This window comes from Lagopus muta, chromosome 13, assembly GCF_023343835.1.
Source record: "Lagopus muta isolate bLagMut1 chromosome 13, bLagMut1 primary, whole genome shotgun sequence".
In the NCBI taxonomy this organism is placed as follows: Eukaryota; Metazoa; Chordata; class Aves; order Galliformes; family Phasianidae; genus Lagopus; species Lagopus muta.
The window spans coordinates 3,357,139-3,375,347 of NC_064445.1; the positions used below are offsets into that span (position 1 = coordinate 3,357,139).

The window sequence follows — 18,209 nt, forward strand, 5'->3', positions numbered from 1 at the left end:
CTGGTGCCACGTCCCAGGAGATAGAGTGGACAAAATAGAAAGGGGGAAGGAAAGAAAACATTGAGAAGGAAACTGAAAGCAAGATAGAGGTCACTGGGTCTGCCTGGTCATGCCGTGCAAAGATCATCTGCAGCAACCATAGTCCACATCAGCTACATGCAGTTCTACAGCCTGACAGTATCGTCGTGTCCTGCAATGTGAAGTGGTGATTTTCATTTGTTTATAACTGGAGTCCATGGATGTTTTCTAGCAGCAGCTAGGAAACTTGCTAAACCCTCCTGTTTTTCCAGGACTATCCAAACAAACAGGCAGAAAAGAAAAATTACAGCACTGGCCCAGGACATTCCTCTCCCTATCGTAAAAAGATCCGCTTTCCTTTTTCTAAGTTGAGCTCTGAAAAGCAGATGAACTCTTGCAAAACTCCTTGAATTGCTGAGGAAATACTGAACAGTTCACATGAGTGGGAACAAGCAATCCTCACTAATCAGTTTCGGTTTGCCTTGAAATTTAGCCAACATCTCCTCTCTGTTCCGTGCAGTTTTCTATCTGTTCTCTGTTGATAACCAGGAGCAGGAATGCTAACCAGAACAGCAGGGGTCAGAGGAAAATGCCTTGTCCCGAATGTTCTCTTATCCTGGGATGTATTAAAAGATCCCTCGTGGGGTATTTCCACTAATGTGGAAATCTGGGAAAACTGCAGCCACGTCACACCAATAAAAGAGAGCAAAAAGCAACCTTAATCTTGATTGCAAAACTGCTGAAGCAGAGGAAGTTTGGGAAAGTTTGCATAAGGAAGAGCTGGCATGGTGGGTAGGAAAAGGAACAAGGCACGTTGTTAGTTCAGATGGCAGCTACAGCGACGGCACAAAATTGCAGGAGGGATTTGGAAGCGACGAATTCTGCTGTGGGGGGAACTGATGAACTGAGCGTAACATCACGAGAGCTACCGGGGACTCACTTAACACGTTCAATTTCTTCGCGAGAAGCCGTTAGCATCTCGGGCACGTTTCAATAGCGGTCGGAGCCGAGGTGTGAAAAATCACTTTTACTCCCCCAGACGCGATCATTTCGAGCTTACGGCCGCGCTGGTGCCTGGGGGAGGAGCCCTGGGGGGGCACCACAGACGCGCTGGGCGCCCATTCGGCTCCGCGGTGCGGGCGCTGGACGAAGCGGCACCGACGGGCAGCGGGCACGGCGAGGGGCCGCCCAGGTGGGCGCGGGTTGGCCGCAGCCGCCCTCCGAGGCCGCCCCCCCTCGGCTCGGGTTACCTGGGCGGGCCGCGGCGCGGCTCTTCCCGTCTGGCCCGGCCCCCGCGACGGGAAGTGCGAGCGTGCGGTCGGTCGCTGTCGGACGGAGGGAGCGGTGGAGCGATGGAGAGCCGGGGTTCGTTCGGAGCTCCGCTGCGGTGTCGGTTGCTGTTCCTCGCCGCGTGTTTTGCGGTGGCGGCGGCGGTGGTTGCAGGTGAGCTGGGCCGGGCCGGGGGGAGGAGGGCAGAAAGAGCCGGGTTCGGTGTCGGCGGGGAGCGGTCATCGGCGAGAGACTGCGGGCGGACGGACCGACGGGGGGCTGGGGGGCTGGTTGGCATCGTCTACCGAAATCAAAAGCTTTCGTTTCGTGGCTGCATCGCCCGAAGTGCGTGAGCTTCAGAGGGATCGGCACCCGCACTGCGCTGCGCCTCTTACTGGAGCGGGGAAGGGAGATGCTCGGAGTTCTGCATCTCTTTCCCTGCAGGGCAGATCGCAGGTATCTTTTAAGCCCGGGGGTTCCTGGGGCTGTCGCTGCTTTAAGAAACCCGAGCCGAAGCTGTGCGGGCATTGCGGTGTGCGCTGGGCAGCGGCGGTGCTCCGAGCCGCCCCTCCGCACCCCGAATTCCTTCGGAAGGGCGAGCAGGAAAGCGGAGCGGGTGCGTGGGGGGCTGATGAGAAGCGGGGGGTGTCCAGATGCAGGGGATGAAGCCCTATGGCTCTCTTTGATGCGTCCGTACGGCCTCAAGCGTTTGGGAATTGCTGCTTTATAACCACGAAGTGCGTCTTAAGAAAATAAAGGACAAGGAGAAAGGGCTTTGCTTGTTTGTTTTGTTCTTTTTTAGGACATTTTTACAGTAATTCATACAGAACGTTCGTTGATGTTTCCACCTGATGGTTTTTAAAAGGTTTCGTGGGGTTTTCGTGCTGTTTATGTGCAGTATTGTTCCAGCTCTGCTGTTTGCATTACTGCTGTGCTTTCTTGGAAGCTATCACTGCGCTGTTTGGTTTTGGTTTTCCTTTTCTTTTCTTTTCAAGAACGATATTAAAGCTTTGGAATGGTTTGTGTTGGAAGGGACCTTAAGAATCACCCACTTCCAACCTTCCAAAGTGTCGTATCTTTCATGTTTTTTATTTGGCTGTTGAGGTGTCCTGCCAAATTGCTGTGCCAGTGAGATTTCAATAACGAAGTATTAGATTGTGTCTATATTGTATGTAAATATATGTGTGCATGTTGGACTGGATGCACAAATAAAAGCAAATTTTCAGCTGAATGAACCCACACAACTCTTAAGCTTCGGCTTCAACTCGAGGCTTTTTGGATTTAAGTTTCTTACACGGATGCAATTCATGTATTTATAAACCTTGAGTGTTCCCAGTTCTCACTGTGGGCAGGCAGAAAATTCTCGCCAGACCTTTTAAATGGTGACCACTGAGAAAACTCACTTTTTTTAATGATTTGTGGCTTTTGTGGGTGATTTCAAAGAAAGATCAGGAGAAGACATTGCTCAGAGTGCTGAATAAATATTTGGTGGCACGTTTTGTTTCCTTTGTGTTTTCTAAAGGACCTCCATGAAGCAGCACTTGGAGCTGACATGCTCAGGCCCTGCTGCTGTTTGGAGGGGCTTTGCTGTGGAAGAGGCAATAGGGAAATGTGTTCTGCAGTGGGACAGGTGATAGGGATGGTGTTCTGGCTTGGTGTTCTAGAAGGAGACTATTTTGTAAGCTTGGTGATTCAGAATTACTGTGTGTTCTTTGCTTCTGAGACCAGCTGTTTAAAATAACAATAATAATTCCCCAAGCTTTGTCTGCTCAGAAAAGCCAGGAGTGTTTGGGCTAAGGCAGCAAATCCTGGTGACGCTTCTCATTTTTGTTCTGAATGTAAATTGTCACACAAATGGTAACATCTGAGCTCTGCTGCTGCCTGTTCCTTGGCTGTGCAAATTCAGAGAGCTGGATGAATTTTCGTGGAGCTTCAGCAGAAATGGCTCTCAGGACATTTAAGATAATGGTATGACAGACTCTTGCAGCAGAATTCTTGCTGAAGGAACCTTTTTTTGCCTTTTCTTCCATCCCCTTCCTTCTGCTAGCAGAAGCAAACACGGTTGCATGCTGAACTGGATGGGAGATCTCCTATCTATGTCATTGTTTTCCCTTGTCACACACGTTGCCCCAAATGTTGGAGGGGGTTTTGGGACACGTAGCACCGGTTGGTATCAGTTTCAAGTGTTTGTGGAGCTGCTGCACAGCAGGGATACGCCTTCCACAGCCAGCAGGTAGCAGTGAGACCTGAATGCAGTCGAGAAGCCGTCTCGTTTGGCCTCTTATTAAATATCTTTTAGTAGCACGCTGAGGGTTTCTTAGGGAGTCACCAGTGGCTGACTTTTTCTAGAATGCACCACGCTTTAGTTTTTCCTGCCAGTTTTTTACTTTCTGTCTCGTTTCCTTCTCCATCTGACCTTCGAGCCGTGATGAGCTGTTAGAAGGCAGTGACTCAGTGCCCGGGTCTGGAAGGTTGGAGGCACAAATGGGTTTATCCCAGTGCCTCTGAGTCACTTTCCTCTGCTTTCCTCTGCTCCGTCGTGCTTTGGAGGAGGCAAAAATATTTACCACTGAAGCACAGCCGTGGTGAATTACTGTTTTTCTGTGCTAAGTTGGCTCACTGTGTGAGAGCATGGTGTTAAATGTGAGTAATTGAAGAAGCCTTGTTGGCTTGTTTGTCTGTTTGTTTGAGTAACACTCTTGGTTTTCATTAGATTGGGCTGAACTGTGGCTCTAGCCTACTGCTGTTGCTTACGAGTGGTGATGGCTTTTCTCTTTTTGAAGTGTTCTTTTTGAACCTGTACTGATGGCTGAATTCTGGGTAGGATAAAATATCAATGGCTTCATAGGCTCTACATACATTTGCAGAAGATTTGGCATTTGTGATGCGAGCTCACAACAAGAAATGGGAAACGCGGGCATTGAGATTCATCTTTCCCTATGAACATTGGTTTCTTTGCCACAGATGCTCTATGCTGTGATTTCCTTGAAATCACTTTAAAATATATTCCGTGTTTCTTATAGCGATAATCAGTGGGCCTTGTTAATGGGAATGGTGGAGGCGTTGTGGTGGACAGAAGCTTTTCTGATAGCAAACATGGAAGAATGCTCTTTATGTTCTGATGAAGAGCTAAAAATCTGTCATTATCAATGGTGAAATGTGGAGCGATGGGGTTGCTATAGCAATAACTTCTTCCTTTTAGGAGAAAAAGTTCTTCCCCCTCCATCCAACCTCAACTATTCATTTATCCAAATCTGCACCTTGAACTGGACGTGGAATCCCCCGGAGAACATCAGCAGTAGCTGTGACCTGGAATATTCCAGTGACATCCTGATCGATGAGGTGTCTCAGCACAAAAACGTGAGTTCCTCTTGTCCTGCTGCTCTGCAGCAGGTGCTCTGGTGAATATATTACTGTGATAAAGCTAGGTCTGTGTGTGTTATATTATTGTATCTGTAGACATGTTAAGAAGTGCAGTTGTATTACAACTTCTGATTCTTGTCATGGGATCAAAACCTCACAAACGAGTCACTCCAACATGTGGAATATGGAGACAAAAATCTGTCACTCTCTGATAGTGGAACTACTGATAACACAGGAGTATTGCAGTAATAATGTGGGAGTGCGTGTGCGTGCCTGCCCTGCCCCAGCACTGTGCTTCCAATTGCTCGTGGGCTTTGTGTTATGAAGACAGCATGGAAGAAATCTTTTTCTTTTGAAAATGGGTTCATTTGGCTCTCCTGCTTTTCTTTCTGTGTTGGGTGTTTTGCATCCCAGGTGTGATTCTCGGTGTGTCTCACTATAGATTGAGAACTCTTTGATCACAATGACAAGAAGCGTTTCTGTGACACTGAGGGGGCTGTAGGAGAGTTAGCAAGATCATTTTCCATCCGTCAGTAGTTTCAAACGGTCTGAGTTTGAAGCTTGAAGTACACACTGACCATGGGGCCAGCAGTGCTGGGCATGGTTAAAATCAATGGAACGCCCCTAAGGATGCCTGCTGAAGTAATCCTTTGTTGTTGAGCTGTTGTTCGTGTTCCTAATGGCCTTTGCACTGTGACTGCTGTGTTCTGTCTGAGAGCCCCAGGATGTGCTGGGATTTGTGGTTTCACAAACAAATGAGCTGATAGGATGACTGGACACTGCTAAAAGGGTTGTATGTCATTTTTGACAGCCTCTCCTCTAATGATCGCTGTCAGACCTTTCTGTGAGTCGGTTGAACTTGCTAACTCAGCAGAAAGATATTTACTTCCTTAGTAGTTTCAGTAACTAACTGGAAGCCTGCTTGAATTGCAAGTGGAATGGTTTGTGGGAGGGTCTAACAAATAAGGTCAGCAGCAGTGAAATAGCTGTTAGATCCATGCGGACTTATTGCAGGATCATTCTCCACGTGTGCGAAATCTTTGATCCCTTACCTCCATTGTGGTAGGGTTCCTTGCTCCCATTACAATAGACATGAACGAGCTCACAGAATTCTCTTGCTGAGTTGGGAGCGTGTCTGATAAGGAAAACAAACATCTAAGTGACATCAATTCTTCCATGTGCAGTCAGATATTCATGTCACTGGGCTTTTCATTGGGCTTTCAGCTTTCTTTTTTTTTTAATGGACTCAAATGTGTGTTTATAGTAATTTCTGTGTATTTGATGCAATATTCCAAATGTTCTGGTTTTCTTTTCCCCCATCTAAACCTAGGAGTGGAGAAAGAGTCTCTTTCGTGTGACTGACACAGTCTTGAATAAGGAGATGCGTTTCAAAGTGAGAAGTGAGTGCAAGAACAGTAATGCCACCAATCACAGCCAATGGGTGGAGACCTCTGTTCCACCAAAAGGTAACGCAGAACAGCAAGGCTTGAGGCTGGCGTGCATCTCTTGGGTGAGGAGATGGAGCAAAATATCATGGAAATACATCAGAGCAAAATATGTCTGAGAGATACGTGGGTAAAGGGAAGGTCAGTTGGCAGAGCTTAACAGAATGGCACACAATGGCATCTTCTGACACTTGAAGTCTCACGGGCAAGCTCTTCACATTTAAATGCACCTCCAAGGTGTTGTGATTACCATTCATCTTCTACCTGCCATCTTGTGGTTGTGAGATAAGAGGGAACTTATGTTGATTTATACCCACTGTTCAGTCACTAGCATGTAAGTTTATTTCTATGATTGGATGTCTAGGAGTATCAGTGGAAATTCCAACTTACCCCAGTGTTTGTCCGTAGTTAGGAACTAAAGGTATGTCTATAATCATAGAATAACTAAGGTTGGAAAAGATCACTAAGATTATCTATTCCAACCATTCAGAATACTGAGAAAGTAATATTTTTGTCCGGAGAAGATAAATATAATCGACTGTTTTTAAGGAAGGTGTCCATAATAATGATGATAAACTGTGCCTACGATGGTTGTGTACTTTAATTCCTTTCTGAAGTATCTGTAGTTCAATAGAAACAAAATATTTTCCTGGCTCGTCACCTCAGGTAACTGAGTAGTAATTCACATGGGGTGGAAACTTTGAGTATTGCTGTTAGAGTCACTGATGTTCAGGAGCTGTCCTGGCGAGATGTCAGTGAACAGCTGAAACTGATGATTTGCTGTGCTGGAGCAACACGAGTTGGGACATTACTCTTCTTTTGCCTTTTGCACGTTTTCAGTTACATAAAAAGGGATGCTTGACTTTCGGAAAGCAGTGAGAAGACTTTGGTAAAATCAAACTTTCAAACTTGCCTTGCAGGTGTTCCAGGCACTGCTGCTGTTGGCTTGAGCTGTGTCTGGCACAACCTGGAGTACATGCTTTGTATGTGGCATCCTGGAGAGAATGCAAGTAGGGATACCAATTACAGTTTATTCTACTGGTTTGTATTAACACTTTATTACCATCCCTAAACTGCTTTATTGCTAATCTGTAGTTGTAGATTACTTAATGCATTTTATTTCCTGTTGTCCTGAAAGCTCTGTGTACAAGGGTGTCCTGTCCAACAGAAAGTTCAGCTGCTGGAGGCTGCAGAAGTTGCTACTGCAGAGTCCAGGAAATTGATATGTTTATTATGTGAAGGATTTGCTGCTTCTAAAGCCCTTTTACTGCTTTTTTTTTCTTTTTTTTTTTTTTTTTTTTCTTTTTTTTTCTAATTGTGGATTCAAACAAGGAAAAAGAACAGCTGTGGGGCTGTATGTTGGTTCCTCTCCTTGCAGCCCTATAGGCATGGGCAATTTAAGTCCGAATTGCTCACTAGTGCACGTCAGCTCTTAAATCATTGGAGAATGGTATGGAAGCATTAACATTTAGTAGTTCTGTTTGTATCTTCTATGTCATAAATAACTGATTCACGCTGCATGTAATGAAGAGCATCTTTTTATCATCATCCACGCTTGCCAGCTGACTGCCATAAACAGACTCTTGTTCCAAAGTCAGAGGGTTGCAGTGCGGTCAGAAACTTGGCTGATGGGGCTTGTGGGATGCCATGGGTATAATGTTAGCTGAGAATAAACAAATTGGGTCAGTGCACTGCACTCATTGCTGAAATGGAGGCTTACCAGAGCAGGTTGATGTACCTACACAGCACTGTCTGCTCTGAATGCTTCTCTTCTTTCCTAGACTCAAATTAGAGATAAGAAGAACAGAAACAAGAGGGAACCTGAAAATAGGATGGGCAGTTGTGCCTTTGGCAGCCCTTCAGTAGGGCAGTGTGAAACAGGGAAGCATCATTCCTATTGTGCTCTTAAACAGAGCCCAGGTTGCTGGTTTGAGAACAATCCCCTCATTTTCTGTGGAGGGAAAGTTACTGGAATGTTTTCAGTGGAACCCGGGGAGGCAAGGAAGAAGGCAGTCATGCTATATGCTATATGCTATAGCACAACTTCAGATCTGCCTTCAGGATTTATAAGAGCTTTATAAATAAGCTTGCCCCTTGCTTCCTTCTCTTCTGAAGTTAATTTTATTTTTTTTTATTATTCCTGTAGGTTTGATGGTTTGGAAAGACATAAAGAGTGCAAAAATTATTCTGTGAGCCAAGGAAGCTTTGAATGTGCCTTCAGTTTTGCCTTCCCTCAGGCTGCCAATAGGTACCCACTGATCAGTATATTGATCAGAGATGACTCCGAAAATATTATGCCTGTATGCGTGACTGAAAATCCTACCACCCTTGGTGAGTTGAATGCCATGTAGAGGGGATGGGAAAAAATGGTGGAGGAAAAGAAACTTGCTGGTATGTCAATGTGTTTGAGAAACAGAGTGATTAGCTGTTCCCTTCTTCTACTGATCTTTGATTTAGAAATTATATAGATAAGGTTTGGTTCTCAGGAAGAGTTTTCACTCATTTCTATTCTTTGTCTTGATTCTTTCTTTTTTTGGTGCTTTTTCCTCTTTCTGTTGCTAGGCTGGTATATGTGTAACATTATGCAATGTAGGACTTCTGTTCGCCTCTGTTCGCCTCTGTAACCAATGCAATATCGTCTTTAATTATTTCCATTTATTTCTGTTTTGTATGTCAGTAAAACCTGCCACACCAACGATAGCTAAACTATCATATGTTAACAATGGAATTCACCTGCAGTGGAGTGAATCGGGCACCATTCCAGCAAATTGTCTCAGTTATGAAGTGAGATACCACAAGGGTGACTTGACCACTGCTCAGACAATTCAAGTGAGTTTTCACTGCTTACATCTAACAGTCGTTTTTTGTTTTGTTTTCCCTGTGCATAGAATCACAGAATGGCTTAGGTTGGAAAGGACCTTAAAGATTAACCAGTTCCAACCCACTGCCATAGGCAGGAGTGCCTTCTGTGACTTGTGTTGATGATCATAGCAACTCATCCTTTGTTTAGAAATGAATGCTATGTGCTGTGTGTGCATGGGCTGGTTGCACTAGCTGAAAGCATTGTGTGGATTTGATAGATTTTTCTCCCACATGGTAGTTTTCCAGTAGTAATATATATACAACATAATCCATGGTAGTCTTCCAAATCCATGCTGTTGTCTATTACAAAGCAATAAATTGTAATAACTCTCTGGTAAAGAACTGTATGTTCAACTGAGTAATGACACTCACCAGGAAATATATCGTAGTGCCTAAGCATTCCTCTTTGATCTGGAACTTTGATCTGGTGGCATTGTGCTTGCCTGCTATTGGTCTGCTCTCTGCCACGTCACTTGTTTGTCCTTAGACAACATGGCTCAAGTACTGTGAAGCAAAATTAATTGCACACAAGATGACAGAACCTTGTACAGAAAGTTGTGGGAGATTAAAAGTGACAACAGAGAGTGGGTGTGGAAAAAAAAGTTGTGTGGATTTGAATTTATCTGTTAGGAATCTCATACCTTGCCTGATGAGTTAGATATACTGATTATACGTACGTATAAAAAGCATTGACTTTGGTGTCTGGATGTACTCATGCCTGAATCTGTGTAGTTGAACTGACTGTGCTGGCTGATCAGAATGGTAAACAACAAGATAAATTTAAAAGCAAGGTGCCAGTCTTGTCCAGCAGAGCATCTTTAGCAAACTCAAATTACGTTAACAGTTCTCAGGGAACTGGCGTCTTCTATCAGAAATATGTGAAGTTTGAGCCCAGCTCTCTATGGAGGCATCGCAGAAGAGTTTTTCATGGTTAAATTAAATCAGTATTGTTGGCCTGTCTGAGAGTGGGGCAGGCAGTGCAAGTCATAGATGTTATATTGAGAAAAGAAAAATAGAACAAAAGGCACCTTGTCAGACACTGAGTCTTAGTTGAATCATTTTTGCCAAACGCTGTATGATAGGTACAGCAGTGAGTCAGTTTAAATCTTAGCTTTGGGATCTCTGTTCAGGCACTCTTTGCTGGTTAGATGCTATCATGTCCTTTTCTGTGAAGTTCAGTATTCATGAGACCTTCCATCAAAACATCAGTATTACAATAACTGCAGGAGGGAAGGGGGCTCGTTGTTGTTTTTTTGTTGTTTGTTTTTAACCAAAAAACTATATTGGTAATCATACAAAGCAAATTACCTTTTCCTTTTATGCTAGGTTAAATTTAATTCTACATCGATTCCTAGTGTTGACCCTAATAGCAAGTATACCTTCCAAGTGAGAGCACAGCCCAAGGTTGAATGCTACAGCAGCAAATTCTACAGTGATTGGAGCGAAGAAAGGAGCATCGGTGAGAGCAATTCCTCCCTGAATTTGAATTTATCTGTTAGGAATCTCAAACCTTGCTTGTTGAGTTAGTGGGTGTCCTGGATCATCTTCCTATGTAGGTATTTGATGTTGCATGAAGAGAGATCAAGGGAATTCTATTATTGCTTACACTTCTGTGTTTTGGGTTGCTGTCCATTTAGCTGTGCGGTCTCCTCTTTCAAGTGCTGTCTCTTCTTCAGCTCTGAGTCTGTTTTTCATTTTCTTGCCAACTGTATCTACATTACAGTATCACATTCTGAAAAACGAGTCCTTGCCTACGAAAGCATTAGCGTGTTTGAAAAACATTGTCTGTGAGTTAATTAGACTTAATTTGTTCATTGTCATTTTTTTTTCCTGAAAAGCCTCCCAAAACATCCCTAAGTTTGAACAATTTTTGTCTTCCAGGTGAGAACCCAAACTCTGCGTTCAATTTTCTTTTAATTATCACCATTCCATTAATAGTGACAGTGTCCACAATAATCCTACTTGTTTACCTTAAAAGGTAAATTATTATATTGCTTTATTTACAGTCCATTACTTCTGACTGGCCTTTGATTTCTGTTGTAACACATCTGTCTTCCAGTTAATTGCTCACAGTGTGACATGTTTCAAAAGTAGTTGCTTTTTCAGTAGCATGCAGCAAATAGCAAGAATGGCAACGCCATTGTGCCTCATCCATTGGAATTAGAGTAGTAGGCCAGATAGGTGCTCTGTTTTCCTGCTGGTAACATTGCTTATGTCTGCTTACAGTTAGATTCTTGTTGTACAGGTGTCACGTCCTCTCTTTTTAAGCAGTGAAGTCTGAATTCAAAATTAATATACGTGAAGTGCACATACAAGTGTGGAATTAAAGAATTCTAGCTGCAGTTGTGCAGAAGCTAAAAACGAGCTGGTGGTGTCAGAGCTGACTCCACACATTTTCTTGTCTGCACCCAATTGTGACTTGGAAATGATGATTTTTCTTCTGTAATGAATTCATTTGAAGTTTTTCTTCTTCATTTTCTGAAGGCTTAAGATATTAATTCTTCCCCCAATCCCGGACCCTCGGGAAATCCTGAAGCGCATGTTTGGGGAGCAGAACGAGGATCCCCAGGTTGGTACAAAGCTGTTTGGTGAGCTTATCTACGGAGCCGGAATCTGTAAGCTTCCACTTTTCTTTTTGATACCATTTATCTCAAAACCAACACGATATACATAAGACCAAGTAATTGCAATGGTAAGAGCTGTATGGAAACAGTTACCCAAAGCTTTATGTTGTGAAACTGGTCTGTCTTCTGGGGGGGCTGAAAAAACAGTTCTCACAATGAAAAAAAAAATGCTGCTAAAAACATTGCTCTTCTCTTCCAGAGCTGTGCAAAGGAGGACTGTATGAGTGGTTACGACAGGTTAATCAAGGAAGAAGAAATTCATTCTTTAATTTTAATAGAAACTCCTGAATCCTCTAATTCTGAAAAAGAGCACCGATAAACTGCTTTCAGAATAGAAGATAAGTGAAGATTTCCAGAGTTGCTCCTTTAACTCAGGTGACAAAGTGGATGTGAAAAGGCCTGTGGACCATTCACCAACTCCTACTTCTGGAGTCCTTTCTGAGCCTTATTTCTTTGATGCTCAGAAGATGCATCACCATTGTTGGCCATTCTTCCATCTCTGCTAGCAAAATTCATCTTGGATCCTTTGAGATGAGCATGTACATAAATTTCATCTGACTGCATTGCAGTGTTTTTTGTTCAGCCTCTGACCTGCTCTGCCCTGCTCCTTGTCACCTGCACCTGTGTTTGTGCTGCACAGTTTGTAAGCGTTGGCTGCTTTTTGTCAGGTTTTGTTTGTTTTGGAGCATGTGCTCCAAAGTGTTTGGCTTTGTTCCTCAGCAGGTGAGGCAGGGTTTGATTGCAGCAGGTGAGTCACTGTTGAGCTGCACACGGAGCTGCCAATAGATGGGATGCAGAGCAGCGGCCCTTTGGGCGCCCTGGGCAGGGGGTTTGCAGGAAACATCCATGGACTGACCTTCCCAAGCTGTGCTTCAGCTGTGGGCTGAATAAACCCAGTATGAGAGTTGCTTTTTCTTGAGATATGTGTGAGACACCTCCTCACCTTCCAGCTGGTATCCAGACTGTTCACAGAAGACTCGCTTTGGCTTTTTTTATCCTTTCAAGTGCCTTAGCTACAAGGCCTTCATGAACTTTGAGTGTTAACGAAACTTCTTAAGTGATAACCATTATCTTTACCTCTGTTTTGCGGTGGCTGGTGACTGTCACCAGACTGTCATCTTGTTCTGGCCATATTGGCCAAGTGACTACAGGAGCTGAATCATAGGGAGTTTATCCAGCAGAATTACCAGGGTGGATGCTTGAGTCCTAGACCACAGAAATGAGTGAATGCGAAGACTTCAAGATTTGCCTGTACTGCTGTGCTGAGGGATTTGGGGAAGGAGATGATGACAGCCTTGGCCTGCTTTCTTGGGGACAAACTTTGTTGTTTCAGTAATGATATAGAATTGTTAAGGTTAGAAAAGACCACAAAGATCATCTGCTGATGACATTTGGATTCCAGTTTCCTCTCTTGGGACTTTGCAGTTTTTTTTTAAAAGGTGCTTATTTGACTTCAAGGAAAAAAATTTTTTGACTTTTTTTCTTTTTTTTTTTTTAATTATGAATTAATTTGTTTATTTTTTTCTTGCATGGTTTTATTTTGAGGTTACTTTACCCAGCAGAAGTTTTCTGGCACAACTGTGACGTTTCTCTGCACTGAGTTGTGAGCGTTTGGTTTGTGAGCTGTGCTGCAAGGCTGCTGACAGCAGTGCATGGTTTGTGCTGGAGGCAGAAAGCTGTGGGGAGAAAGGGGCTGTGCTGAGGGGCTTCTTGCTTCTCCCTCTTCTTCCTCAGCATCACAGTGTGGGTGTGTGGGTTGTTGAAGCCCTCATAGCAGACTGGGAAGAGATCTCCAGAGGTTGGTTAGGAGCGTGTTCTGAAACCACTGGAGCTTTAAAATTCAGCGCTACCCTCAAGCTCAGTTCTGTCAAAATCCTGAGATGAAATACTGTTGTGTTTGGTTTTTTGTTTGCTTGTTTTTTAAGAACACACACCTCTACAAGTAGTAGAACTAACACAGCTATAAATGTACATCCTTCACCCTCCCACTGACTTCCTCCCTCTCAATATTTCCCAGTCCCCACTGAACCACTCAGATATGCAGTTCCTTCCACATCTCCTGCCTACCTCCAGCTGCTGATGGTGGAAAGGGAAGGAGAAGTGCAGCAGAACTAACAGATCACATACTACCTTAAATCTTCTACTGGCAAACATGCTAAAAATATATAAATTGGTTGATGAGACAAAACAAGAAGTCTCAGGGATTTCAGTGCGATAGAATGACGCTCAGGTTATACAGAGTCAGCTAGCAGCACTGTTTGGTATTCCAGAGGTAAAAGAATAGCATGGAGGAAAAGGTATTAATTTCATTCATGGACTTCACTCCCGCTGCCATGCAATGCTCATGTCGTTATAGAGAGATAATGATTTCTCACATCTACCTCATCTCAAATGTTGCTCGTTGTAGACCGCTAGACAAACAAATGTATGATTTCAGTATCAGTAATCATAACATACCGAAAGCCACAAACCTTTATGTTATATCAATCTAGGAAGATAATCCTTGGTGCTTTACCCTGAGTTCTTTTGGCTTTGTTCTGGTGTTTATGGTAAAACCAAAGTGTGTTTGTTTGGAAAACAAACAGAAATCCCATAAGGAAAAGGAGGGGGTAAAAGCAGACTTGAAGTTCTAGGCTGAAAGAGCTTAAATACAGAGGATGGTTTATATCAATAGAGAAATGTTTGGGGTAATCCTTTGTTTTTGTGTAATAGCAATTGACACACTTCCCAATGGACGGTTGCTCTTCCTGAGCTTGTTTCAGCATGCAAAGTGTCTGTGTGTATTGTGGTCTCCAGCACATCTTGTTTACGGTGAGGGTTTTCTCCCCAGTTTTGCTGTTGTTTGTGTGCTGTTTGTTGCAGTTACTTGAGCTGTACGTTTGTTTAAAAAACAAATAAATACGTTGGAATATTTTTCGATACAAGTGTGTGACATTTTGTTCTTGGCTTGAGGAAAGATGGTGGTGGTTTGAGAAGGAGGTGTGTTTGAGGCAGCAAAACACAGAAGAAAAGCAAAGTGTAGCTTTGCTACCTCCTCTCAGTGAGCCCAACCCATGTCATCAATGGGCAACAGGAGGATTGCTGGTTTGGGGCTGAAATAATGAGGTGGAGATGGAGCTGTGCACACGATGTGCGCTTTTGCCCTGTGCATTCTTACTCCAATGCTATTTTCTTCCATTGGTGTGTTTTTCTGTAATACAGAAGTAATAAACAATACCTTCTCAGGCAGAAATTTGACTCAGTTTGCTGTAACCATAGGAGTAGTTTGAGTATTTCATGTGCCTGTTAGTTGCTGAAGTAATTATAAAATGTCAAGTTGCTAACCTGATGATAGCCATGGCCTGGCTGCTTAGACCCAGATGTGCTCAAGTGCCAAATAAGCACTTCAGCAATGGCTTGTTTGAAAGATTCTGTGAAATGTACACGTTGTTCACTTCAGTGAGCAAATCATTCAGAGTTAAAGAACAAACTGTGAGGATAAATAGCAAGGCTATTTGGATTTTTGGTTTCTGGTTCGAAAATTCTTGTGGCAGTAATGAGCAATAATGATTTTAAACACTCCTCAAAAATTGTTCTCTGTTTTTAATACACTGTGCTCGATACAGAATGAAGTTTTCTGTATCTGACTTGTCCAGAAAAATCCAACACCTGATTTACTTGTAAATGTTCTTAGCTCTCAATTAAGGTATGACATGACATAGTTAGGTAGCTTAAAAGGAATCAGTAGGTGGATACCTTAGTTGTAAGTTAAAGTATTTCAGTGCTTAACAGGTACAACTGTTCACAGATGGAAGACTTTCCAGTGAATGGAAATACCCAATAAATTTAGTTCTGATTTAGCACTTGAAATATTCAGAATTTCCACTGGAAGGAAAAGGTTGATTTTTCTTTTTTTTTTTTGTTAAAAGGCTTTCAGTTTTGGAGGGATTTTCCCCTTGCCCCAAGAAAGAGGTGGGTGAAAGGGAGCCAGGGGCGGCCCTGGCACTGCCAAAACCCCCCAGCACTGTGCTCAGCAGCTGCTGCTGCTCTGGGAGTGGGCACAGCGGGGCTGGGGAGAGCAGGAGGTCAGCCAGCTCTATGAGGTCAGCTCATCAAGATGATGACCATTTTGGTTTTGCTCACTTGGTTTTTGCTGCAAGCATTCGGTCAGAACAACCCCTAGTGAGCGAGTTGCCAGATGTAGAAATGCGGCTTCTAGATGAAAGCTAAAATCCAAACACAAAATCAGATTAAGGTATTTCGATTTGGGCGAGTTTCCTACGAGCTCTGTTGAATCATGGTGAAAGTAGATGGCTGAAGATCAAGGTGATGTAACTGAATCCACGCTGTCACCACAGCAAAGCGATGCGGGTTTGGGTGGGAGGCACAGGAGAGAGAAAAACTTTCTTTCAGGTCCGGAAACGGTGCGCTCAGGTTTGCAGCACGAAGATCTTGAAAGCTTGTTGATGGCTTCTAGGTCTCTTCTATTTTTTAATTCTTTTTTCCACCAGTTATGTTGGTTTAGGTTAATGAAATATTTTCTCTTTGCCGCAAACCTAGCGTGTTTATCACTAAGGTATCCTCTCTGCGGCTGTGCTGTAATTATTTCCAAGTGGTGCTCTTAAGGTAATAACTCAGCAGGGAAAGCTAATGACTGCTGTCACAGCAGAGCTGTAACCCTGCCAGTGTATTCTAGTAATTTCTGCTCCTTGCTTTGCTTTTGCCAAAGCACTAAAATTATTTTGACTCTTGCGCAAAGCGTCTATGAAGAGATGTTTTCCAGCTAAGCCATGTTTCGAGTAATCATCCTCTTAGCCTGATGCACTGAAGTTTTTGTTGTATTCAACTGACCCTAAATGGCTAAAATAGTCTTGACTAAAAGCATGGGATTAAAAATAGAGATGAAGAGGTTTGTTATGCTCGGGCAGTGTCACTTTTTGGAACTTGGACAGATTGAAAAGTTCAATCTGCTGAACCAAAGTTAAATTACTGTGGAGCTTTTTAAAAAATGATAAAATTGAATGTGTGCTTCATCCTGGAAAACATACTGATTTATTTTTGTTATTTTTATTTTTTGGGATGTGCACTGGGTGTCTTTTCCTACCGATTCAATCAAAGATTAATTAGACCACATATTATCAGCTTTTTCTCACTGGTGCTTTCCGTTAAAGTCCAAAATACGAAACTCCAGTGCTTCCCTACAGCACTCAGTGTGTCCCTGCCCCTTCTGGGGGCTCTCTGTGCTTGAGCAGAGCAAGTTGTAGGCAAATAGTTTTTTTTTTGACAGTGGCAGTGGGAGCACTGAAATGAGCTCCTAGTCACTATGTTTTGCCTCTTGGAACCTTTCTCCCTCCTACACATCAAAGCCTCTGAGCATCACCTATTTCCTTCCTTTACACAAAATGTCAGTGTAGAAACTTAGAAAATACCGAGGAGGTACTTCTAAAAGCCATGAAACTGCTCAGCTCTTCAAATATCAACCTGTCCATCTGCTACAAGGAACATTACTCACAGCGTGGCTACTTAATTTTTAATTTACATTCTATCATAGAATCACCAAGGTTGGAAAAGACCTACAAGATCATGGTCCAATCATTCACCTGTCACTAATAGTTCTCACTAAGCCGTGTCCCTCAATGCAATGTCTGAATGTTCTCTGCACTCCTCCAGGCTGGTGACTCCACCATCTCCCTGGCAGCCCATTCCAGCACCTGATGCTCTTTTGGAGAAGTAGTATTTCTTAACGTCCAGCCTGAATCTCCCCTGGTGCAACGTGAGGCCATTCCCTGCAGTCTTATCACATGAGAGAAGAAGCTGACCCCCAGCTCGCTACAACCTCCCTTCAGGTAGTTATATCCTCTTCCACAAGAACATTCAAATGTAGGTAACCTAGTCTGGATGGGCAAATAATAGAGCAGTATCACTAGCTGGTGTTTTTCCAGGGCTGATTTTCACATCACTTTTATTGCACATGCAAGGCTTTGTGGCTTGTGTTCCATCACCTATTGGTTAAGGCTTTGTGGAGCTGGAGGGGCTCTCAGGACACCATCGTGGTTGTTTGCTTGCAAAAGAAATCTCCAGTGAAGGAGGGTCTCCCAGGCTCCTATTCTGCTGTGTTTGCCTTAATTAGAAAGCTCCCCTAGTAACTGACCTAAATTGAATTTGCTGCAAATTGAGTTGATCCCTTGTCCTTCCTGCCATTGCCGCAGTCTGTGGCTGTTCAGCAGCTGTTCTGCACTCCTGAATGTTGCCCTGACTTCAGTCTGCTTTCACTTTTCTGCTTTGAAAAGAGCCTGGATCTTTCAAACTCATTGCCTCAATCGTATTTTCTAAGCAATCTGTCATTCTTTTTGTCTTCCTTGTAGTGCCTCTGCTGTATTCTAAGCAAAGCTGCGTCATCCCTCAAACAGAATTTGCCTGGTTGGTTTGCCAGTCCTCATTTCCCAATACGTCCAGAATTAGGAGCGTTTCCTTCTTGCAGCAGTGGACTGTTGCACAGTCATTTTCTGGCTTCTGACAATTTGTGATTATTTTTTAGCAATGCTTCTACTCTGTCTGTGACTTTTCACTGACTAATTGATTTCTCTTGCCTAAGAGGAATGCTTTTAATAACTTTTGTCACTTACATTTCTATGCCAGTTGAAAACCG

The 18,209-nt window shown here is 43.4% G+C and overlaps 1 protein-coding gene across 1 annotated transcript; it reads left to right on the top strand.

Annotated features, from left to right (window-relative positions):
* Positions 1–1,223: 1,223 nt before the first annotated feature.
* IL13RA1 (interleukin 13 receptor subunit alpha 1) lies at positions 1,224–14,482 on the top strand. The gene is made up of 10 exons (XM_048959362.1): positions 1,224–1,461; positions 4,490–4,647; positions 5,981–6,116; positions 7,016–7,136; positions 8,242–8,426; positions 8,773–8,924; positions 10,284–10,416; positions 10,839–10,935; positions 11,442–11,526; positions 11,781–14,482. Exons 1-10 carry the CDS (start codon positions 1,371–1,373, stop codon positions 11,898–11,900), a joined length of 1,278 nt encoding a protein of 425 aa, XP_048815319.1. The 5' UTR covers positions 1,224–1,370; the 3' UTR covers positions 11,901–14,482.
* Positions 14,483–18,209: the final 3,727 nt, after the last annotated feature.